Source organism: Bos taurus, chromosome 22 (assembly GCF_002263795.3).
Source record: "Bos taurus isolate L1 Dominette 01449 registration number 42190680 breed Hereford chromosome 22, ARS-UCD2.0, whole genome shotgun sequence".
Lineage (NCBI taxonomy): Eukaryota > Metazoa > Chordata > Mammalia > Artiodactyla > Bovidae > Bos > Bos taurus.
The window spans coordinates 57,603,502-57,628,086 of NC_037349.1; the positions used below are offsets into that span (position 1 = coordinate 57,603,502).

At 43.9% G+C, this 24,585-nt stretch overlaps 1 protein-coding gene across 1 annotated transcript; it reads right to left on the reverse strand.

The window, feature by feature from the left end:
• Positions 1-2,847: 2,847 nt before the first annotated feature.
• On the reverse strand, positions 2,848-23,975 carry CCDC174 (coiled-coil domain containing 174). Its single transcript, NM_001075578.1, has 11 exons — positions 23,926-23,975; positions 21,059-21,163; positions 20,404-20,504; positions 15,273-15,331; positions 12,939-13,116; positions 8,334-8,429; positions 7,223-7,365; positions 6,639-6,733; positions 5,970-6,102; positions 4,248-4,400; positions 2,848-3,160 (listed from the first exon to the last, which is right to left on the reverse strand). The coding sequence occupies exons 1-11, from the start codon at positions 23,965-23,967 to the stop codon at positions 2,862-2,864; spliced, it is 1,404 nt and encodes a 467-aa protein (NP_001069046.1). The 5' UTR covers positions 23,968-23,975; the 3' UTR covers positions 2,848-2,861.
• Between the last annotated feature and the right edge of the window lie 610 nt (positions 23,976-24,585).

Genomic DNA, 24,585 nt, shown 5'->3' on the forward strand with positions numbered 1-24,585 from the left:
ACCTGGGAGGGCCTACGTGTGTGGCCCATTCACTACCCCAGAGCATCACATGCTCCACAGCTGGCTGAACGGACGGGTATGAACTGCACGTACAGAGGGCGGACTGTGGAGCTCGAGCGGCTACAGACTCTGGTGGATCCCCCGCAGACACAGAGGGATGGTTTTATACCACAGAAAGAATTCGCTTTTTAAATGTGGCTCCTAGAAACCAAACTGACACACAGGGCTCACACCTCATTTCTACTGGGCAATGCTGCTTCAGAGCATGGGTCTGCCGTCTAAGAATTCCAGCGCCATCTGCTGGACACACTCCTGTGTGACAGGCCCAAGAGAACCAGTAAAACTGAATTGTGTTAAGGCTCAAGGACTCTGGGTCTGAAATGGAACGGGATGTCAAAAACTAGGCACAAGACACTCAACTAGTTTGAACGCTGTGAAAGGGGAATTCGAACAAGGCTTATACGTTTTTAAATCCTAGAGAAAATCCAACTTACAGTTATTAGCTGACAGTGACCATGAACCAATGTGCACGGACTGGTCTGCTTTCCACCGTGGGTGCCCTGGGTAAGGACAAGAGGTTATTTGGGTGCCCTTCCCACGACCACTGTCTCCCATAAAAGTGAAACTGTCACCTGCTCAGTCGTCTCTCTGTGACCCCATGGACTGTACCCCGCCAGGCTCCTCTGTCCATGGAATTCCCCAGGCAAGAGTACTGCAGTGGGTTACCACGCCCTCCTCCAGGGGATCTTCCTGACCCAGGGATCAAACCCACGTCTCCTGCATTGCAGGCGGACTCTTTCCTGTCAGAGCCACCAGGGAAGCCCGCTGCCTCCCGTACTGTGGGCTTCCTGCTGCCCGACCTGTCTTGCCACCCTTCTCTACAGCCTGCCTCTCCAGGCCCTCTGCTCTCCCTATGTGCACCACCTTCCGCACCTCCCTCTGCCTCATACACGCTCTTCCCAGCTCCCTCATATTTGCCTACAATTTACCTTCTTCTGTTTTCTTCTATTTTCCCTTATGACCCTAGGATACCTAACAATTCTGTTTTTCCTTTTAGTACTCCAATTTCTGTCTCCTCTCCATTTGTCCTACAAGCTGTTTCAGCTGGTTTTACAGAAATGCTGAAGTCTTTGGTCCACCTTGAGGTGGTTTTGTAAGTGTCCAAGTCCATTCTTTTGGAAGTGGAGAGTCAACTGTCTCAGAATCATGTTGAGATCTATTCTTTCCCTACTGGATGGTCTTGGCACCACTGTCAAAAATCAAGTGACCACAGATGTATGGGGTTTATTTCTGGACTCTCAATCCTGTCTCATTGTTTATTAATACATCAGAACCACAGTTTCAATCCTGGTAGCTTTGTAGTAAGTCTTGAAATAAAGAAGTAAGTCCCCCAACTTTGTCCTTCTTCGAAATTGTTTTAGATATTCTGGGTCTCTTGTAATTCCATACAAATTTTAGGATGAGTTTGACAATTTCCGCAAAAAAGGAAGCTTGGTCAGTTGGTTTTCATGAATTGTTTTTGCTAGATATACTTGCCTGACAAAATGACCTTTTGTAGGTCTTGCAACTCTGCCCTTGATCTGGACTTCGGAGGTTAAGTTTGTAAGAACTTGGGACTTTAATACTGCTCAATACTGGGGTAAACACAGAGAGCAGAGGATGCTGGAGAAAGCAGGAGTCTGGAACACCACCTACACCATCTGCCACTGGGATACCGCATGATGAGTCACCGACCCTGTGCTCCAGCTTGCACTCATTGTAATGAGAATGGGGCCCTCGCAGCAATACTGCCGTGCTGTGGAGCGGAGGCCACGGGCTCCTGCGGGCCCTTGGAAGATCTGCCCCAGTGCTTCTTACAGGACTCACTGGCGAGGAAGGAAGCTGTAACAGCCTGGTGGGCCTGGTGGCCAACTTCTACTTGTCTGCAGCTGTGAAGAGGACACTGGGAGAGCACACAGATGTACCCAGGCACAGGAGGTCCTTCTGGAGCACTGCTAACCCACCTGTTGTTAGCAAAGACAAAGGGATCTAGCAGCCCCTCACTCCAGCCCAAGTCCATCCTACTCAGGCTGGGATGAGTCGGCTCTCAAGTGAGGTGAGGGCCTAGATCCGCAGCACCAGAAGAGCAGGCGGAGCTGAAAAACTGACTCTGATGGCTAAGATGCATCTCGCTCACTGACGAGGCCCAGCAGCCTCCACGTGTGCCCGTCACTCAATAAACGCTTACTGAATGCCTACTCTGCAAGTGACATGAACATCTACTTTTCTGGACTACAAAGTCCTCCCTGGTCTTCCTGATCATTTCAAATGATACCCTAAATTCTCCACCAGTGTCAGGGTCCTCCTGGAGACCAGATCACTTCGTCCCCCAATGTCCCCTTCTGTGCTACCATTTGGCAGGCTGAAATTCTTCCTAACAGATGCTCCATCAACTGACATGGAAGCTGAATGCTTGGAACAAAGACATCTGCCAGCCAGCACTGGCAAAAGGAAAGAAATGGAGCCTTTAAATTTGAGTAAGTCATCGGAGTGAGCATGAGAGACAGGATTACAGATTCCTTGGGATTACAGATTCCTCAGTATCAAATATTATAGAATATGTCTACTCTATCTCAGCTCACATGTAAATCCAGATGAACTGGTGTCTCCATACCGATTAGAATGAAATGAACAGCTAAGTGGCCAGAGTTCCCACAGTACCATTCACTTTCTTCCCTGCTCTCAAATCCTGCCTGAAGTCTGGGTCTTCAGGGAAAGGACAGGAAAAGAAAGTTCCAATTCAGTCCCTAAAGTTATTTTCTCCACTGTGGGAGAGGAAGGCACCATTAACAGTACAGACCCAAGTTATAGTGTTTTTAACTTCATGTTACTTGTTTATAATATGATATCATATCATCCAGAGTTTCAAAAGTGACCGTCGGCGCTTGTGGCGGGCTGCTGGGGGCAGGAGCAGATGATGTCTGTGACGCGCAGGGGTCATGGCTCTGGTCAGAGTGCTGCCCTGGGTCCCTCTGTGCAGGGGCAGGTCGGCTCCATGCCTGGCTGCTCAGAGACTCAGTTCTCTTTTGGTCCACAAAGTAATACGATGGTGGCGCAAACTCAGGGTCTCTCTCAGCCCGGAGATCTGACTGCCTCTTCGACCAGTACCCAAAGGAAAAGTCTAGTAAAAATAAAGTGTTATTAGAACTGATTATTGAGTCATTTGAATGTTTTTAGTTCTTAATTATCATATGTATTTCTTAAAAGCCACCTTAAATTCTCTGGAGAACTAAACTACAAGGTACACGCAATGCCTACAAAAGCACATGGAAGGAAGCAGGCTAAGAAACAGAGAGTGAACAGTCCCACACAGAGAAAAGCTCAAGGAAGGCTCTGTGGAGAAAGAAGCTTGGCAGGTTCTGGAGACAATGCCAAAAAAGCACTAAAACAGAAATAACTAAGTGTTTAAATCATTTGCTTGACACGTTATAGGTACTTCATAGCAAAACACAAGTTTTGTCCTCTACTGAGTTTTAGAAAACACAAAAGGCACTGTGCAGAGCTATCTGTCTCTAACCGCGGCACAAACCAAAGCCACGCACCATCCGCATCTTTCACTTGAGTCATGGATCTCACAGGCTTCAACACTTTAAGCGAATGTACCACTGAAATGATTGTTTTCAAAATGGCATATACCAAAGTCTTTCCCCAAAGAGAGGCCACTGCAGGTACCACGATGTCTTTACAGAAACAAACTTAAAGAAAAATTTGCATAAACCAGTGGAACCATGTGTGAATTCAAGTTAATACACTTGGACGCAGATTGTTTTCAAGCGAGCACAAAAGAGACTGTTAAAAACACAGACTACATTAAAGCACCAAACTTTCCTAAGACTTTAAAAAAGAAATTCCGGACAAATACTATCCCGAAGCTGTAAAACCACAAAAGGGCAACAGGAATTTCCAAAACCTGCCCTCGAGTGCGTCTTTAAAATTCCTCATCCTTTAGGCACGATGCCTTGCAGACCCTGGTCTTCTATGTCACACTTTCTAGTGTTCCTGGTTATTGAGAAGAAACAAGCTCAAGGACCTAGAGAATCCTTTAAGCTTCCCAGGACCACTAAGACTCACCAGAATCACAGTCTGCTCGGGAGAACGGACCCCTCACCTTTCTTCTGTCCCACTCAAGGACATGTGGCACCCTGGGCCTGATATCCTTCCCCTCCTGAACCAGAATCACAGTCTGCTTGGGAGAACCGACCCCTCACCTTTTCCTCTGTCCCACTCGCGGACGTGCGGCACCCCGGGTCTGGTATCTTTCCTCTCCTGAACGATGACTTCCACTTTGCTACTCTGGGCAGCTGTACGAGGAGCTGGCGTGACCTCTGGTTCTGGGGGCAAAGGCCCAATAACATCTCCATCTATTTTTGTAAAGGAAATAAGACTTCATTACAATAAAGCTTACGACTACTTTAAGAAGTTAAATAGAACATACTTATCCTGAGAGTACAAGCAATATCTGGTATTCACTGAGCACCTATTATATGCCAGGTTGTAGGCTAAGTACTTTGTACACAGTAATTCACTTAGCTCTTTAACAACCCAAACAAACTCAGGATTGGTACTCCATTTTATCCCTGTTTTACAGATAAGGAAAATTAACATCAGAAATGCTACAAAGGTAAATAGTGAAGAGCCGGGATTCAAACCCAGATTGGATGGATTTCAAAGTCCCTGTTTGACACTATGACACCCCACCTCCCCTGATCAACAATCGGAAGGACCAGAAACCCTTCAATTACTCAAAGAAAGACTCTCAGGCAAAGCAAGGATGATGAGAGAGCTGGAGCCTGATGACAGTCTGCAGGCTATTCTGGCCATATTTTAAAAAAAAACCAGTGTTTTAAAAAAAACGCTGGTGGCACTTCACATCTTGTGGAAATGACATGTTCAGGAGTAGAGCAAAAACAGAGAAACAATACACAGATTTAACATGTCACGGGAAGACAGCATTTATACAAAACTAAACGGACCATCTTCCAATTTTTAAGTGTCTCAATCTCCTTTCAAAGCTAAACTGAAGTGAGTTCAGAATTTAAAAATGGCATGGGCTTATGTTAGAGCTGGAGAACCTTCTATCCGCCCCACTGAGATGTAAGTGAGAAGGCTGTGTGTGAATCCCAAAGCACATTCCTAGAAAGGTAGCTGGTTCCTGCCCATTCTTCCCCCAGGCTGAATCATGAACAGGTCCTGGGGAGCTAGTGACCCTGCAGGTGACAGCAACCCTCTCGGGAACGGCAGAAGCAGTAAGACAGGAGGAAGCGGGAGAACAGGTGACCGTCTGGGGCAGAGCTACCACCTGCCCTGGACACCCCCCAGCGCTGCAATGTTAAACTCAAGAAGCAGACATCCAGCTGGTTTGAGCCAGTCTATGCAGTCTGTTGGGCAGTTCAGCCCAGACGACCGTTAACTCACACAGTGAGTGTGTCTGACCACAGCAATGAAGTGTTTCCAAGCATTGTAACAGACAGATGTGGTAAGCTGTCTCTACCCACATCTCTACCTTGGTACGCTGTCTCTACCCACATTTGTAAATTATTTACTACCTTTTTGTATGCATGTCTTCTTTAAAACACAGTTATAATAACCAACAAAAACTGCTGCCACAGCCAAAGAAAATAGGCCTAAAATATGTACATGCACAACTAAACTTTATCCTAAAATACCTTTTAAGCATTTTACCTCTAAGTCTCACTTACTGAACTGTGCTATTGTGTGAAGCAACAAAATGTACTGCTAACATCCTTGTCTACAACCTGATATTTTCTTGGGAGTGAAAACTGTTCCTGTTCCTGGATGTACCTGAGGTGCACTGCTTGCTCAGAAAATAAAACTAGATGGTTGATTTCTGCACTGCCATTCCTACTACTGAGATGTCAATGGAACTAAAATATTTCCTTTTGAGATTTAGAAACACAACCATGATGTACCTCTGTTTTCTTCCTCTGCTCCATCTTCTTTTGATTTTTTCATCTTTTTCTGTCGGAGTTTGGCAAGTCTTGCTTCTAATATGGCTTTTCTCTTTTCCTTTATATTTTCTCGTTTTGTTCTCTGATCTGTTGTCTGAACAGGACAGAAAATTACAAAATGATTAGCCCCATTCACAATATTTCTGTTGAAAAGGATGAAATAATTTTATTCTAAAAATAAACTGACTTTTCTGCCACCTCTTAGAAGCCATCTGTTGAAATGTTCAAAATGAATATCCTTGTGTAAGTCCTCTTATATAAGCCCTTTGATATTTTATGAAGTTCAGTTCATAGAGCATCCTGGAACATTTTAGGAAACCAACCAATTCTGCCAATTCCTTAATCCCCCTCTAATAACTTTCCATTTTCTTACTCAGGCCCCTTTAAAAGTGCCATATTGGAAAGTAAATTTAAAAAACCAAAGTCACACAGGTTACTTTTGAACAACTATAATCTTAAAGTCTGAAACACCAAAATAATATGGCAATTATCTTTATGAAACCTGTCTGAATTCTGAATAGCTATGTACATTTCTAATTAATTTTACTAGATTTTTTTTTTTTTTACAGTATGATTCAATGAGAAACCCAACTGTTCAAATCCTTCGAGTCAACTGAGTTTAATCTGTACCTGTTCACGTAGCATTTCTAAGGTCTTCATCTGCTTGTTTCTCAACTCCTTATCTCGGGCAAAAGCAAAGTATCCAACACCAAGTTGCCGGGCCTCTGAAATAGGTAGAAATTACCCCAAAGATTAGATTTCCCTTCTCAGTGAATTAGATTTACGCCAAATTTCTAGCCAGGCCTCTGAAATAAGTAAAAATTACCCCAAAGATTAGATTTCCCTGCTCAGTGAATTAGATTCAGGACAAATTTCTACCAAAGCAGAAAGGAACACAGGGATGTCTTCCACACTTTTTTTTTAAGAAGCAGGTAAAAAACGTTAGAAGTTTCTTTCACTCTATTTGCCAAATGATAAACGCAACAAGTATTCATTAACTTTTTAGTCACAGGCTGTCTCCACTATTCTTGGGGCACACACTTGGATTAACAGACCCTTTGTTAGGTTAAAAAGTGAACAGTTATTTTCAACTCCAAAAGTAGAATTATTTATTTATACAGAAGAGCTGCTTCTTTGTGAATATTTCCTTTCCCACCTGCCATTTAAATGTTCAAGAAAAAAAAATGACTTAAAAATCTGCCAGATGACTGTACCATTTTCACGGATGTCTTCATAATGTACGGGCCCCATTGGCCTTCTCAGGGCCTCCCTCTCTTCTTCCTCCCATTGCTGGCGCTGGAGCTCTTTTCTCATATCTTCAGACAGTAAGGTTTTCTCATTTGCAGGACTAACGAAACTAGGAGAATAGAGCAAAAATCATCTTAGGTACGAGCTGTAGCATAGCAATGCTTCGGTTCAGGCATTTGGGGTCATGGATGAGTAACTCTAGTTGTGAAGAGGACAGTTCCTTATGGAGGTTTCTGACTCATACTACCACTGGGAAACTGCAAAAAAACTATTTCTTCCTTTCTTTAATCCAAGCAGGCAGCTTGTTATATTAACATAATAAAATCTTGCCTCAGCACTCACACCTCTTTCCTTCCCAGCCTGGTCTTGGGCTGAATTGAAGGGGCAGGCCAGGCAGGGCGAGGAACTATGGGCCTTCAGTGGGGGCCTCCCGTGCAGGGTCTGGTGTCCCAGGCGGTGGCTCAGGGCTTCCCCACTTCCTTCCCTGTGCCAGGCCCAGGCCTACCTGGCATGGACTAGGTGGAGCTTCTCCCAACACTTTTCACACAATAGCTGCCCTTGGGAAGAAGGATTTCATTCTCTGTGATGTTTTTTACAAATCACCTCTTCAGGTGCCACAGAAAAAAATCTAGCCATACGTTCTTATTTCAAAATGCAAAAAGGTATAAAGAAAGACTAAGCCACCTCCCTCCCTGCCCCCACCTTGTCGGTCCATGACTGTATCTGCTGCGGGATAACCAAATCTATATTCTTAAATGCACTTGCTATGCAGTGGTTTGTTCATTTACTCTGGGCTCATTCTCCGTTACTATGTAGACATCCTCCCAAGTGAACAGACAGGCTCTAGCTCACCGCTTCGGTATGGGTGACCAACCACCCAAGTTGTTCTCTGAACGTGGGCTATGTGTGCATGTGCATGTAACCACAAAAAGTGCTTTCTGCAAACATTCTTACACATTAAAAAATATTCTTACAACAGAGCCCCAAAGAAAATTAACTAAAAATAGCCTCGCTCACAAAACAATCCCTGTGTCTGCATGTCAAACCTGGGCAAAGCATTGTATGTCACACACTTACAGCCTCCCCTGAAGATTTTTATCCATTTCCAGCAGATCTGGCAAATCCTTTCTCATACAGCGCCGGGATCGCCCTAAAGAATCCACATAATCCACCCTGAAATCAAAGTGAAAAGACATGAAAAACTGTACATAACATACAGTTCCCTAAGATAAGGAGTTGGTGCACAATGAGAAGTTAATACAGGCTCCATCACAAACCCATCACCAAGGGCTTCCTCGGTAACTCAAACTGTAAATAATCTGCCTGCAATGCGGGAGACCCACATTCAATCCATGGGTTGGGAAAAACCCCTGGAGAAGGGCATGGCAACCCACTCCAGTATTCTTGCCTGGAGAATTCCATGGACAGAGGAGCCTGGCGGCTACAGTCCATAGGCTCACAAAGAGTCGGACACGACTGAGCAACTAACACACATCACCAAGAAAAACCCTCAACCTGAGGCTGGTGGTTGACCACCACCATTGGTAGAAACATGCTCTTCAAACTTAAAAGTTGACACACAATAGGTTCATTGCACCATTGATTAAATCTTAGTTTTAAAAACTGTAGAAAATGATTGATCATGTGTATCTCCGATCTCAAAGATAAAACTCCACACAGACCCCAGCTGCAGTATCTCAGAAATTACTTTAACCTGGTTTACACATTTGCAAGGAGATCCAACCAGTCCATCCTAAAAGAGATCAGTCCTGGGTGTTCAATGGAAGGACGGATGTTGAAGCTGAAACTCCCAATCCTTTGGCCACCTGATGTGAAGAGCTGACTCACTGGAAAAGACCCTGATGCTGGGAAAGATTGAAGGTGGAAGGAGAAGGGGACAACAGAGGATGAGACGGTTGGATGGCATCACTGATTGAATGGACATGAGTTTGGGTAAACTCCGGGAGTTGGTGATGGACAGGGAGGCCTGGCGTGCTGCAGTTTGTGGGGTCGCAGAGAGTCAGACACGACTGAGCGACTGAACTGAACACATTTTCAAACATTCTCTCAGCATCATAATAACTATGCTCTGTACCAGATCTCCTCACCTCCTCACAGTCTTCCCAAATTTGATGGTTTTTGTTTCCTTTGTTTCTTCTAACTGATACAATTCTTCCCAGTGGATTAAAAATTTAATAAAAATATAGAAGAAAGCGAAGAAGAACTAAAGAGCTTCTTGATGAAAGTGAAAGAGGAGAATGAAAAAGTTGGCTTAAAACTCAACGTTCAGAAAACTAAGATCATGGCACCCGGTCCCATCACTTCATGGTAAATAGATGGGGTAACAATAGATGGGGAAACAGTGACAGACTTTAATTTCTTGGGCTCCAAAATGACTGCAAATGGTGACTGCAGCCATGAAATTAAAAGACACTTGCTCCTTGGAAGAAAAGCTACGACCAGCCTAGACAGCATATTAAAAAGCAGAGACATTACTTTGCTGACAAAGGTCCGTCTAGTCAAGGATATGGTTTTTCCAGTAGTCATGTATGGATGTGAGAGTTGGACTATAAAGAAAGCTGGGAGCTGAAGAACTGATGCTTTTGAACTGTGGTGTTGGAGAAGACTTGAGAGTCTCTTAGACTGCAAGGTGATCCAACCAGTCCATTCTAAAGATCAGTCCTGAATATCCACTGGAAGGACCAATGTTGAAGCTGAAACTCCAGTACTTTGCCACCTGATGCGAAGAACTGACTCATTGGAGAAGACCCTGATGCTGGGCACAATCGAGGGCAAGAGGAGAAAGGGACGACAGAGGATGAGATGGTTGAATGGTATCAACGACTCAATGGACATGAGTTTGAATAAACTCTGGGAGTTGGTGATGGACAGGGAGGCCTGGCGTGCTGCAGTTCATGGGGTCGCAAAGAGTTGGACACGACTAAACTGAACCAAATAGAAGTATTCTGAAAGACTCTTTAACAAGGAGGAAGCCAAGGCAACACACATTTTGTACTGCAAGAGCACCTCAACAGTGGGCCAGTCTGTTATCTTTTACCATTGTTCTTCTTTCCTCAGTTCAGTCCAGTCGCTCAGTCGTGTCCGACTCTTTGCGACCCCATGAATAGCAGCACGCCAGGCCTCCCTGTCCATCACCAACTCCCGGAGTTCACTCAGACTCACGTCCATTGAGTCAGTGATGCCATCCAGCCATCTCATCCTCTGTCGTCCCCTTCTCCTCCTGCCCCCAATCCCTCCCAGCATCAGAATCTTTTCCAATGAGTCAACTCTTCGCATGCGGTGGCAAAGTACCCAAAGTTAAGTACCCTGTTTCATGCACCAGGCAGGGAAACCAGGCGGCCAGCAAGGCCAGTGAAGTACTCCAGTGCCCACCACAGGAAATGAGGGCAGGTGTTCATGGATAGCATTTCATTTGCATCATGATGCAAAAGATTTCTATGTTCTGAATTACAGGTAGACTGCCCCAGACCCTTCGGCAGGAGGCTAAAAGCACAGCAGGGCCAGCACTGCTGCTGGACCAGCCCAAGGTCAGATTCCCACGCGTGTGGCTTGTGGTTTTGTGAGTCTTTTCTTTCCAGCTGAACACGCCAAGTGCAACTGTCAGCCTGTGATTTAAAAGGTGAGCTTGGGAATCCACAACTACAGTCCTAAAGCTGATGGCCACAGAAATAGAACCTCCAACAGCAACAAGCTGTTTCTCCCTTTTCTTCTTTTCCTTCAATGAATGGAGAACCAAAACCACCTAACCAGATGGTCTGAGTAATTATTTACAGTATTTTTGTGGCAAGATTTTCCACCACCTGGAACTTAACCGCAAAAGGATTTTACAAGCAGTTACAATTCTGGAACCTAATTTAGAAACAAAAAAAAGTGTCAGAACTGCTTTCAGTACATCTTCCTTCACCCTGTGGGGCACGTGACACCTTCAACTGCCCTTCAAGGTCTTCAAATCGGTAACAAATTGGTTGTAATCATAGAGGCATTAATAAGGGGGGGAGACATTGATTTCAAAGGAGACGAGATTTCTGCTATGAAAAGCAATCATAAGCTATTCTGTCTCTGGAAAAGGCCTCCAAAACATACAGATCTCGTTGAAACAGAAGTGGCAGGACAGCAGCCAGCAACAAAAACCAACGCGCAAGCTCTCAGGGGAACAATCACCCGAGGCCAAGGGGAACACAGGAGGGCTCAGTCATGCCCTCTCCACAGGGTGCTGGGGAGTTAGGGCACAGACCTTGAAACGCTCCTAACAAGAGCAGGCAGGATCTGAAAAGTAGCAGAAGTCTGACTCAATCCTTTTCTGGTAATGAGGCCAGTTATGTGTCAATACAGGCTTCTCAGGTCACTCAGTGGTAAAGAATCCAGCTGCCAGTGCAGGAGATGCAGGAGATGCGGGTTCAAGTTTTGGGCTGGGAAGATCCCTGGAGGAGAAAATGACAACCCACTCCAGTATTCTTGCCTGGAAAATTCCATGGATAGAGTCTGGCGGGCTACAGTTCATGGGGTTACAAAGAGTCAGACACAACTTAGCGACTAAACAAGGAGACCCAAAGGAGCAGGAGGTGTGTTTAAGTGCTATCAGAGTCCAGACGAGGGAGAGACCATTTAGACTAGAAATGCTGAAGAGAAGTATGACGAAAGGGACGGCACCACACTCGCTCCTCTGTGACTGCTACAGCGAGCGCACAGCCACTAAGGCCACCTCAGATGGAAGTGGTTTACAAGGTTGGTAAGAAGACCCTGCTGCAGCATGAAGATGCACGTTCTCTGTGTTCCCGAGCAGCGGGGACCGCTCTCTTCACTCATAAGACTCCTTCCCGTGGGGGAAACGGCTGACAAAAGATCAACAGGTCCTGCTGACAACCCTAAGCAGTTCCTAACAAACATTCCCATGATGTGGACATCTGAGCCTTCAGCGGGGACGGGTGGGCTCCACACCGGCAGGAAGGGTCAGGCAGGGTTACTCCCAGGAACACAGCATCAGTGCACCTGCACACAATCACAAGCCCTTCTGAACAAGTTTCTAAACAACGTCTTAGGTACAGAAAAATCACCATGGCATTTCCTCTGCAGTCTCTTTGTAAAGAAAAGACTGGTTTGGTTTCTCCCTCATTCACCTACTAGGCATCACCATCCCTGTTTTGCAGACGAGGAAACTGAAGCCAAGAGAGGGTAGGAACCTGATCACAACTGTACCACCAGTGAAAGGCAGAGCCCGTGCTGTCCAGACACAGGTCCGTGATACCCTAAACCATACTGGCAGAAAATGCCACAGCCAGGGTAAGGCTCACCAGATCAGTTCTGCCAGCCCGTTTTCACTGGAAACAGAGCTCATGCTATCTACATGATGATGCCTGAATAAGGACCTGGGTAAGGTAGCAGGGTGGGTAGAAAGGAACATTTTTTTGCCTAAACAACTCTTCCACATCAATGAAACGGGAAAGAACGCCTCCACGCCTGGCACGTGGCAGGAACACAGTCTATCTGTAATTATTTTAAGTAGCAGCTACTACGTCTACATCTATAAATGCAATCCTACATACAGTGGAGTCTCTAAAGACTAGAGAGAAATGGCTTGGTAATAGCAAAATAATATGGCTCTCAAAAAGTAAACCCAAGTCTGACAACATTAACATGACCAAATGGCATAATATCACCAACCATTCTTCACTAGGATCCTGGGGCGGAGGAATATCTTTTTCAGAAAGAGCTCCCTCATCATCGTCTCTTTCTTCAGTCTTTCTGTAACCTCTACTGGCGCCAATCGCTTCCATTTCTTTCTGTTTGTCTATCATCTTCTGTGTGAAATCCACAAGGTACATATCCTCCACTTCTTCATCTAGGACACAAAAATCAATTTTCAGATACATGGAACTGAATGAAACAGTCACAGTCACCACTGGGCAGCTACACCCCCTGACAGTTCACCAGTCGAGGTCTCCACCTGCCCCCTAAAAGCTCAAAAGGCACAGAGCCTCCTGAGGGCTTGACAGAGAAGCTGTCGACAGGCCACTGGACACACATACCACATAAAAAAAACCTTTAAAAGCCTGCAGTTTTCTGTTGCCTCATCAGTAACAAGACTAGAAGATACAAGTGTCTTGACTTCAATAGACTCATCTAGCCAATCAGATAACACAGAGGCAGAACAGCATTGCTCAGTAAGCCTTTGTGACTCAGTGATTCCCCGTCTCTAACCACGTGCGTCGTATCCCATAACCCTGGGTATACTGCTGTGGAATGCCAAGTGTTTGAAGGGTCCTAACACAGGTAAAAGAAGTCATCTGAATTCTTTTCAATCCATGAACACCACCATCAGGTGAGGCCTGGGGCCAGGATCTGCAGGGCATACAGAAATGTCTAATGTGCCATCTATCTGCAGGCCTTATCTACTTGAGCTGAAACCTACACTGAAAGTTAAATAGTGACCCATGATTCTAATTTAACACAGGACAGCAGATGCATTCATGAACAATGTATGCATCAAGTTTCACTCTGCTGGATTTAAGCTCTAAGGAACAGAAGGTAGGTTCCGTACTACCAGGGGTTGATGTTATCTTCACTGTACAGTGGAAAATAACTGAGGCTCCAAAACTTGCCCAAACATGCTGGTCCAATAAGCCCATCAGGAGGTGGGCCTGCCAGTTTGGACAGAACCAAATCTCCATGCCCACACACTCCTTTGTCTTGATTCTATATTAACAATATAAGTAAAGTTTGAATCAAATGAAAAAAGACTATATTTTTAGCCACAAGAACACATAATTCAACTGTGAAAGAAATACATTTTCCCAGAGCTGAGTTAAATAAGACCACAAAACAGTGAGGCCTCCTGGCTGGCTGACACCTGCTGCTTCTTCAGGGGGAAGGCAGGGCCTCCCCCAGGGCCCTCAGCTTTGTGAGCACGCAGCCTGGCCCTGCTGGGCTCCCAGCACACAGGAACGTGGCTCTGCTGCCTGGGCAGCTGTGATAGGGTCCAGCCCCTCCTCTCCTGCTGCGCCCCCCGCCTGGCCCTCAGCCCCAGCCCTGCAAGTCAGCCCAGCCAGCTGTGGGCCTCTCCTCCCTCTGCTCTCTCCATTCCCCACTGCAGAAGCCCTTCTCCAGTTCTCCAAAATCTTTAAGACCCCCATCAGAGCCACCTTCTCCCTAAAGACTTCCACATATGCCTTTTAAAGGCAGTAAGAGATGCACTGCCTTGTAAAATCTCTTTCACTGTCGCTGAACTCTAGGTTGGGTTTCCTTTTTGTGAGGCAGGTATGAGGAGGGAGGATCTTTTAATTATTATCTTAGAAGCAACTATACCCAGCTTCCCAGGCAGCAGAGTGGTTAAGGCTCTGAGCTTCCACTGCAGAGGGTATAGGTTCGATCCCTGGTCGGGGAACTAAGATCCTGCATGCTGTACAGCACAATAAAAAATGTTTTACTTTTTAAAAAATAAATTACAAAAGCAACTATAAGCACTTCAAAGAATAAAATTAAACACAGAGGGAAGAAAAACAGGGGAAAAGGAATGGTAACTCCAGTACTCTGATATAACCATAATTCCCCTCAGGTTGTTTTTCCTAAACATGCCATAACTGTTTGTAATCATGGTCTACTTAGACCTTTTTCCCTAAACTTGTCTTCTTCTGTGCCATTTTCCTCCACTGATGATGCCTCCGTTGAGGGCAGAGGCAGAGAATCTGGCTAACACTGTACTGACTTGTCCCTCTACAGCGCCTTACAGGCCCAGCACCCACGGGGCAAATAAAAACTATCACTGATTTTCTTATCTCTGTGCTGACAGGCAGGCCTTCCCCGGGAGCTCAGCTGGTAAAGAATATGCCGGCAATGCAGGAGACACCAGTTTGATTTCTGGGTTAGGAAGATGCTGACATAGAAAGTCAAATCTATTTAAGTTTCTCCCTATTCTCATAATTATTTTAATAAACACAAAAAAATACCACAGAGTTGTATTATTACAGAAAATAAAGACGCATAAATAATTATATTTACCTATAAAGTCTCCTTTAGTCATTTTTTCATATAATTTGGCCTTTTCTTCCAATTTCTCCCTAGGAGAAAAAAAAAAGACAAGTATAAAAATGGTCTTATCACTGCCACTCCTGGTAAAACTGCCCTCCCCGGCCTTACTGCTACAACCTGCCCAAGGGGCCCAGCCTGCTGACTAGAGCTGAGTCTCCACCCTTAGGGGACCCTCAGACCCAGCCAGGTCTGCTCTGCCAACTAATCATAAAGCCTGGCCCATGTTTCTTTCATTCAGGACTGTACCAAAGAACCAAAAACAATGCCTGGTGCATAGCAGATGTTGAGTCAGTATTTGAGGAATGAATACATGAAAGAATGAAGATTCTAATTTAATTTAAATGCCAAATGCAACAAATTAAATACCAAAAAAAGAGAGGTATCGAAACAAAAACATTTTCTGTTACGGATCACCAAATTCCACAGTAACTGTCTACCACTGGTTTTATACAAGGGTCCCTGGTCTCCCCTTGGCTAATTAGGTCTCTCTAAGGGAGGTAGAGACCAACCTCTTAGACGTCTGTTAAAAATATGATAATTCCTGTTTTATACAGAACATAGATAAATTATTCATGACAGATAGCTAATAAAAAACAAACATCAACCCTGGCATTTCAATTCAGCAGCCTCTCTGCTCATGTTAATTCTAGTGACATTTATTCTTTAGTGGCTAAGAGCTGACAATTCTTTTATTCTAGAAATACTTATGATGATAAAGAGCACCAAAGAAGTCATCTGAGCGTTTGCTTGTGAAGGATCGTACTTTATCATAGCAGAAAATTTCATTTCTAATGATGAGTATGATGTTAGCTAATAGGGCATAAGATGTTACGGAGAAACTCAAATGAACATTTAGGGCAATCCAATACAAAGCCATAGTAATCAAAATAGTATGGGACTGGCATAAAAACAGACACACAGACCAGCAGAATGGAAAGAGAGCCCAGAGATAAACCCACACACATGTGGTCAATTAATTTACAACAGAAGAGCCAAGAATACGCAATGGGGAAAGAGCTGTCTTGTGAATAAATGGTATTGGGAAAACTGGATAGCCACATGTATAACGATGACCCTAAAAAACTGTATTACACGTCTGAATTACAAATTCACAGTGGAGCCACAAAACTCCTGGAAGAAAACACAGGCAACACATTCCTGACATCAGTGCGGCAATGATTTTTCCAGATCTGACAACAAAAGGAAAGGGAACAAAAGCAAAAATAAACAAGAGGGACTATATCAAACTAAAAAGCTCCTGCAGAGCAAAGGAGACCATCACCAAAACGAAAAGGCAACCTGTTACTGAATGGGAGAAAATATTTGCAAATCCTATGTCTGCCATAGGCTTAATATCCAAAATAAAGAACTTAAAACTCAACACCAAGAAAACCAAACAGTGCGACTTTAAAAAACGACCTGAATAAACATCTTGTGAGAGACGTACAGATGGACAACAGGTACATGAAAAGGTGCTCAGCATCACTACTCATGAGGGGAACGGAGACTGAAACCACAGTGAGATGTGCCCTCACACCTGACAGAACAGCTGCTACAAAAAGATAAGGAAGAACCAGGGTCGGCTGGTGAGGATGTGGGGAAAGGAATCTTCATGCAGTGTAGGGGGGTTGTAAACTGGGGCAGCCACTAAGGAGAAAGAGTATGAGATTCCTCACAAAATAAACACAACTACCGCATGGGAAGTTCCCTGGTGATCCAGAGGTTAAGACTCTGAGCGTCCACTGCAAGGGCGTGGGTTCACCCTCGTATAAGTGGCTGTCCAGAGAACTAAGAGCCTGCATGCCACACAGTATGGCCAAAAAAAAAAAAAGTAAGTAAGTTCGTAGATACGGTGAGCAGTTGCCAGAGGCAGCAGGAGGATGGGGAGGAAATGGATGAAATGGGTCAAAATGTACAAACTTCCAGTTATAAAGTATGTTAGGAATGAGGATACAACGTCCAGCATAATGACCACAGTTAATACTGTATTGCATACCTGAAGTCTGTTAAAAGAGTAGATCTCAAACGTTCCTAGTCAAGTAAGTGTTAGTCATTCAGTCGTGTCCGACTCATTGCTATCACCATCTGCAGTGATTTTGGAGCCCAAAAAAATAAAGTCTGACACTGTTTGCACTGTTTCCTGCCAGGCTCCTTGGTTCATGGGATTCTCCAGGCAAGAATACTGGAATGGGTTGCCATTCCCTTCTCCAGGGGATCTTCCTCACACAGGGATCGAACTGCGTGGTGATAGATGTTAGTTAATTATTAGATCTATACATCATGAGAAATGCTGGGCTGGAAGAAGCACAAGCTGGAATCAAGACTTCCGGGAGAAATATCAATAACCTCACATATGCAGATGACATCACCCTTATGGCAGAAAGTGAAGATGAACTCAAAAGCCTCTTGGTGAAAGCGAAAGACGAGAGTGAAAAAGTTGGCTTAAAGCTCAACATTCAGAAAACTAAGATCAGGGCATCTGGTCCTATCACTTCATGGGAAATAGATGAGGAAACAGTGCAAACAGTGTCAGACTTTATTTTTTTGGGCTCCAAAATCACTGCAGAGGGTGATAGCAGCCATGAAATTAAAAGACGCTTACTCCTTGGAAGGAAAGTTATGACCAACCTAGATAGCATATTCAAAAGCAGAGACAATACTTTGCCAACAAAGGTCCGTCTAGTCAAGGCTATGGTTTTTCCAGTGGTCATGTATGGATGTGAGAGTTGGACTGTGAAGAAAGCTGAGCACCGAAGAATTGATACTTTTGAACTGTGGTGTTGGAGAAGACTCTTGAGAGTCTCTTGGACAGCAAGGAGATCCAACCAGTCCATCCTAAAGGAGATCAGTCCTGGGTGTTCTTTGGAAGGAATGATGCTAAAGCTGAAACTCCAGTACTCTGGCCAACTCGTGAGTAGAGCTGACTCATTGGAAAAGACCCTGATGCTGGGAGGGATTGGGGACAGGAGGAGAAGGGGAAGACAGGATGAGATGGCTGGATGGCATCACTGACTCGATGGACATGAGTTTGGGTAAACTCCGGGAGTTGGTGATAGACAGGGAGGCCTGGCGTGCTGCGATTCATGGGGTCGCAAAACGTCGGACATGACTGAGCAACTGAACTGAACTGAACTGACTGTGGTTACTCTGTTGTACATCTGAAACTAATACAGTGTTATGTTTCAATTACACCTTAATAAAATACACATATAAGGCATAAAAAAGTTACAGCATCTTTCAACAAAATTAAAATTCTCAGCATAAGGTAGAGTAGTGAGAAAAACGTCTCCGCAGTGAACATGTCTTTGAGTAAAGCCTCCAGCATGTTGGGGACAGGGCAAATGCTAAGAAAATAATCCCCAAATGGGCTAATATTCTGCCCTTTACTCTCAGACCCAGAGGAGCCAAGCAGTCTGAGCAACCACTATTTTCAACTGCCAACTTTTTATTATGCAATGGATCTAAACACACACATGGCAGTCACGTCAGAGATTAAAAGTTGGGATTCTGAATCCAGGGTGCTAGTGCAAACAAGGGAAGAGCTCTTCTTTACAGAAGAACGCCAGCTAGTAAACAGAATGAAAAAATAATACACACGGAATGACAGATTTGGAAAAATTCTAATTTTGAAATCATCAGTGTAATAACTGACTCAGCGATGACACAACCATCACATGAAAACACACTGGTGAACACAATATTCATAGAGCCTCAGTTTCCCTCCTTAGATTATTATTAATTTCAAATGAGGAAGAGCATCTTATCAGTGGAAAACTACAGCAGATCTACCTTAACTGAGTGATCAAACTTATCATCACCAATAATGACTTAAGCTGACATCATGAACCTCCTGATGTGAGTCAACAGGAGGACATATCATCACCTAGATAGTCGAACAATCGTTGGTAATTAAGTCTGACTCTAATCAGACTGTGGGACACTGCAGAAACAATTGGCCTGGACCTTTCAAATGATGTCAATGGTGTAACAGACAACAAAAAGGCAAGGGAGAGACCTCCCTGGTGGCCCAGTGGTTGAGAATCCCCTGCCAATGGAGGGAGCACAGGTCCTGTCGCTGACCTGTGAACTAGGATCCCACATGCCACACGGCAAACAAGCCCGTGTGCCACAATTACTGAGTCCACGTGTAACTGGTGCAGCTTCCTGTGCCTAGAGCCCGTGCTCTATAGTAAGAGAGTCACCACAGTGAGAATCCCTCACACTACAACTGGAGAGCAGCCCCTACTCGCCAAAACTAGAGAAAGTCTGCATGCTGCAACAAAGACTCAGGGCGGCCACAATTAAAGAAAAATGTAAACAGGCAAAGGAACTGTTTTCTATTCAAAGAGACTAAAGAGATATGACAACTACATGCAATGCGTACTGTTTAACTAAACGTTTTAAAAAACAATAAAGGACACATCTGTACTAGGATAACTGGTGAAATATGAATATGGACCATACGATACTACTTTATCAGTGGCAAATTTCTGGGATATGACAGCGGTATTGTGGTTTACGCAGGAAAATGTCCCTATTCCTGCATAACCACAGTACTGCTGCCATATCCCAGAAATATGCCACTGATAAAATAGTATCATATAGAAGATACACGCTGAAATATGTTTCTCTACACACACAAGAGAGGGAGGGGAAGAAAGAAAGCAAATTTTAAAAGATGTTAAGTAGTGAATTTAGGTGAAAAGTATTAGAATGTTCACTGTAGTCTTGTTTCAAATATTCTGCTGGTTGGAAGCTTTTCATATTGAACAGCTGGAAGGAAAATTCCATTTCTAATTACCAATAGCACACCACCTAGCAGCCCCACCACAACATAGGGAGCTTCTTAACCACTTGTGGATAATCTCAGTGCCTAACAGGGGCTCACAGGGGGACTGTTTCATCTTTTAAACTGAGGCTATGTCTTATCTTCTTATAAGATTATAAATATGTCTGCAAATTATATTATTTTCAGATAATAGAGTATCTGAAGGATAGAAGGATGATAAAAATTAAAATTGTAAATCAAATAAAGGTGAACTTTCACTTCTTTGCTCAGGGAGCCACAAAGGTAGCTCCATTTATTAGACAGTAACTTCACCTCGCTTTGTCCAAAGTCTTCTGTTCTTCAATCTTCTGTTCAGCATCCTTTTCAGCTCGATTAGAAACTCCTGCATTCTGTTTGCTCCAGATACTTGGTTTCTAGAGAAGAATTTAAAAAACACAGAACCACCAACTGACTTCAAAAAATCTCTACTTGTATATCAGAAAGGGGAAAAAAGATAATTAGATCTTGTGAATCAATGGAAATAACTGGACCTCTGACAGCCAACTTATGTCCTGCAAATAAACTATACATAGCAAAGCTGGAGCTGGGGGGGGGTGGGGTGGGGGAGACCCTAAATTACATTTAAAAATTTCTTTATACAATTGCAATTACTTTTTTAAATCTCCTGAATGATTACAACCTGATTCAAGACTTTAATGAAAAATATGTAAGATTTAGTAATACAAATAATAGATACCATTACTTATAAAATTGGAAAAACACTCACATACTGAAGAATTAGAGCATTATACTGTGCTTTTGAATCTTACTAATTTCTATTTCAATATTTGAAATATTTTATGCAGATGTTCAAATACAAGACAAGGATTTATAGGTAGCAGATATCCTGGACACTTTCAAAAAACCTAATTATGGTTTAATTCCCCTATGTTTGGGGTCAATGGAGATAATTAGATTTTATTTTTACCTTGTTGGTTGGTTTTGGTTTTCCCAAAACTCCAGCATCTTTTAGAAGTTTTTCTTGTTTGAATTCTTCTTGTTTTCGGAAGAGTTCAGCCTTAAGGTCTACCAACTAGAATAAAGCAAATAAGCAAAAAAAAAAAAAAAAACCAACAATTAACTCTAATGAGTGATTGGATTTCTAAGTTTTTACAATTCTGAAAACAAGATCACAAGCTCTTATAAATGGACAAAAGTGGATATAAAATTAAATGTTTAAATGTAGAGTCTAGTACAAAATAAATCCCAGTCATATTTCATTCCAGCTCTGTGGTAAACATATTTAATTTTCAACACTTCAAGGCTTTACTCTGGGCCAAGAGAGTATGATAAGGCAAAGCAAATGAAATCTGCATCTTCTAGATTCAGATTCAACTAACATCATTAACCACTTTCTCTCTGACTGCCACTGTACTCGGCTTTTTCATGTAGTAAAAGTAAAAAAAAAAATTTTTTTAATTTCACTTAAACATCACAACCATTTATTATTTCTACAGGAAAATGTCTTTGATTGGCAACAATCTGAACCCTAGTATATGTCTGGCACTTAACAATGAACAGCAGAATACAAATGTGAATTAGACATACTCCTGCCTCAAAGAACGCACAATCTAGTAAGAAATGTAACTTACAACACCAGTCAGATGTAATACGTGACTTTAAGAGTGAAATTAAGTGGCATAAAAATTCAGATAAAGGAGTATTTCCTTTTGTCCAGAGTGATCAGAGATGGCTTTGAAATGAGCCTTAAAGGACAGGCAAGATTTCAACAGCCAGAAATAAAACAGACTGAATGAATTTTGTTTCAGCAAGTTTTGGAAACCACAAGTTTAGCTTGTGGTTAAGAACAAGAAAAGCCAGGGCAAAAGGAACAGGGGGCTTGGATCTATCATCACCATCTACTCTGCACAAAAGGGTATAATGGCAGTTTCCTTTTTAAAGATCGAAGTACAGCTGCTTATATAAAAAGGCATTTGTAAACTGAATACTTAAAAAGCCCTGCACTACAGACTTACTTTTAAAGGAAATCAAAATAACTGCATTCAGTGATTTCTATTTTGGAAGAAAGTATTTAAAAATAAGTTTGGCACAGATTTTAATAACGTCAAGGGCTGGTTTACCCCAGAACCTAATACTCTAAATTTTAAAAAACAAATTTAAAACTTAAGCTTTTTCTTTTAAGCCTTAACCACATCAAATTTCTAGTCACACATCTTCCTACTATACTTTTGAATTTTAAAAGGACTGTCAGCTCCCAGATGGCATTCACATTATTATTACTAATTTTAACCCATCAGGAAAAAATAACTAATTTTATAGTTTTTTGGTTCCTAATCCTCTAACATTACGTGTGTGTGCTAAGTCACTTCAGTCATGTGAAACTCTTTGCAACCCCATGGACTGTAGCTCTCCAGGCTTCTCTGTCCATGGGATCCTCCAGGCAAGAGTACTGGAGTGGGTTCCCATCCCCTCCTCCAGGGGGTCTTCCCGATCCAAGGGTCGAACCCCCCATGTCTTCCGTCTCCTGCATTGGCAAGCAGGTTCCTTACCACTAGTGCGACCCGGGAAGCCCTCAAACATTATTAACTAGTACTGATTTTCAGTATGAGATGGGGGCAAGGGGCTCAAATATTGGGATATTTCCTTCATATCCCTTGCACCCCAACATTCTGCAGTAAATCCAAGATTAAGCCAAAGGTTAGGCAATTGGCTGATATACTGGGAAAGACAACTGCCATGGAGTCAACCAGGCTGAGTGAGCCCAGTTCTACCACTAAGAACTCTATGTGAGCTGGAGAAATCCACTTCATTTTCTGAGCCTCAGGGGCATTATCTATAAAGTGGGGATATTACTAGTGCCTGCTTCCTAATGCGCATATAAAGTGCTGGCACAAACAAGTACTGAGAACTGGTTTTCTTCCTCAGTTCAGCTCAGTCGCTCAGTCGCGTCCCACTCTTTGTGACCTCATGGACACCAGGCTTCCCTGTCCATCACCAACTCCCTGAGCTTGCTCAAATTCATGCCCATTGAGTCGGTGATGCCATCCAACCATCTCATCCTCTGTCATCCCCTTTTCCTCCTGCCTTCAATCTTTCCCAGCATCAGGGTCTTTTACAGTGACTCGGTTCTTCATCAGGTGGCCAAAGGATTCCAATGTCAGCTTCAGCATCAGTCCTTCCAATGAATATTCAGAACTTATTTCCTTTAGGATGAACTAGTTGGATCTCCTTGCAGTCCAAGGGACTCTCAAGAAGTAATTAAATTAACAAAAGTGCTTACATCCTGTTAGACCTTACAGCTCCCGGGCAGCGCATCCTACGGGGGTATTAACAACGGTTTAGCCGTCCTGCCGGGGGACGCTGGGCCTCTCGGACCCCGGGGAACAAGTCACACTCATGTTCCGGGGGGTGGGGGCACCGTGCTGGTCCCTGGGCTCAAGGGGAACGTGTGTGCACAGCTCGCAGAGGCCGGGGTCCCCCGCCGACAGTCACGGAGACGAGGCTGCCAAGGAGGCCTGGCCTGTCGTCGCGGAGGGGAGGCAGGGACAGTCCTAACCCGGAAAAGACACCAGGCTCAGGACGGCGTCTGAGGGGAGAGCCTGGGCCCGGCGCCCCGGCAGAGGGGAGACGCTAAATCCAGCGTTCTATTAGTGAGAAAGTGGGCCCGCCCCGGAAGAAAGCACGCTCCTCCTTTTTTCCCAGAGAAAAGCCAGGTCCGGGGTCCTCTCTGAGGAGAGATCAAGTCTGGGCCCCCGAGTGAAGAAACAAGCTAGGTCGAGATTCTTATCCTGCGGAGGCGAGGAGACGCGGAGCCCGTTCTATCCCCGTACTCACCGAGGACGCCGTGACGTCCAAAGGCTTCTTCCTCCTGTCCATATTCGCCCCGAAATGTCCCGAGGTGTACACCTCAAGGTGCCAGGACGGCCTCTTAAATCGCCTTCCGCTGGAACCGGAAGTCGCTTCGGGGGAGTGCTGTTATTTATGGCTCTGGCGCCATCTTGAGAAGGTCAGAGTGTAGCGAGTAATGTGTCCTTCTCCATTTTGAGACGGTCAGAGGGTACCGAGAAGTGAAGCAAATTGCTAGGGCCATCTTGAAAAAGGCAGAAGGTAATAGGGCTAGTGTTTACTGCCATCTTGAGAAGGTCTAAAAAAAAAAAAAAAAACGCCACGCCATCTTGAGTGGGGCGGATTGGGTGTGGCGAAGGCGCCATCTTGGGAAGGGTGGAGTGAACTAACATGATTATCTTCCTAGTGAAAAGAAAGAAACTTTAGTAGGCCTGGAAAGATCTAAACACCCTTTGAAGACCTGCCGTTCGCCAGGCACTGCTTGGTGCATCTCACAGGTTAATTTATTTAAAATCTTACAGAAGTCATATGAGCTAAAGATTAGCATATTAATTCTAGTAGAAATAACAACAATCAAAATAGCTAATGTTGATACACTGCTTACTTGTGTCACTTTACATATTTCAGCTGGAGAAGGAAATGGCAACC

Coding starts and splice junctions, on each gene's coding strand:
- CCDC174 (NM_001075578.1), bottom strand. CDS start 23,967: ATGGACAGGAGGAAGAAGCCTTTGGACGTCACGGCGTCCTCG. Junction 6,103..6,638: donor TAGAAATGCTACGTGAACAG/GTACAGATTAAA, acceptor TGTCCTGTTCAG/ACAACAGATCAGAGAACAAA. Junction 4,401..5,969: donor AGCAGAGGAAGAAAACAGAG/GTACATCATGGT, acceptor TTACAAAAATAG/ATGGAGATGTTATTGGGCCT.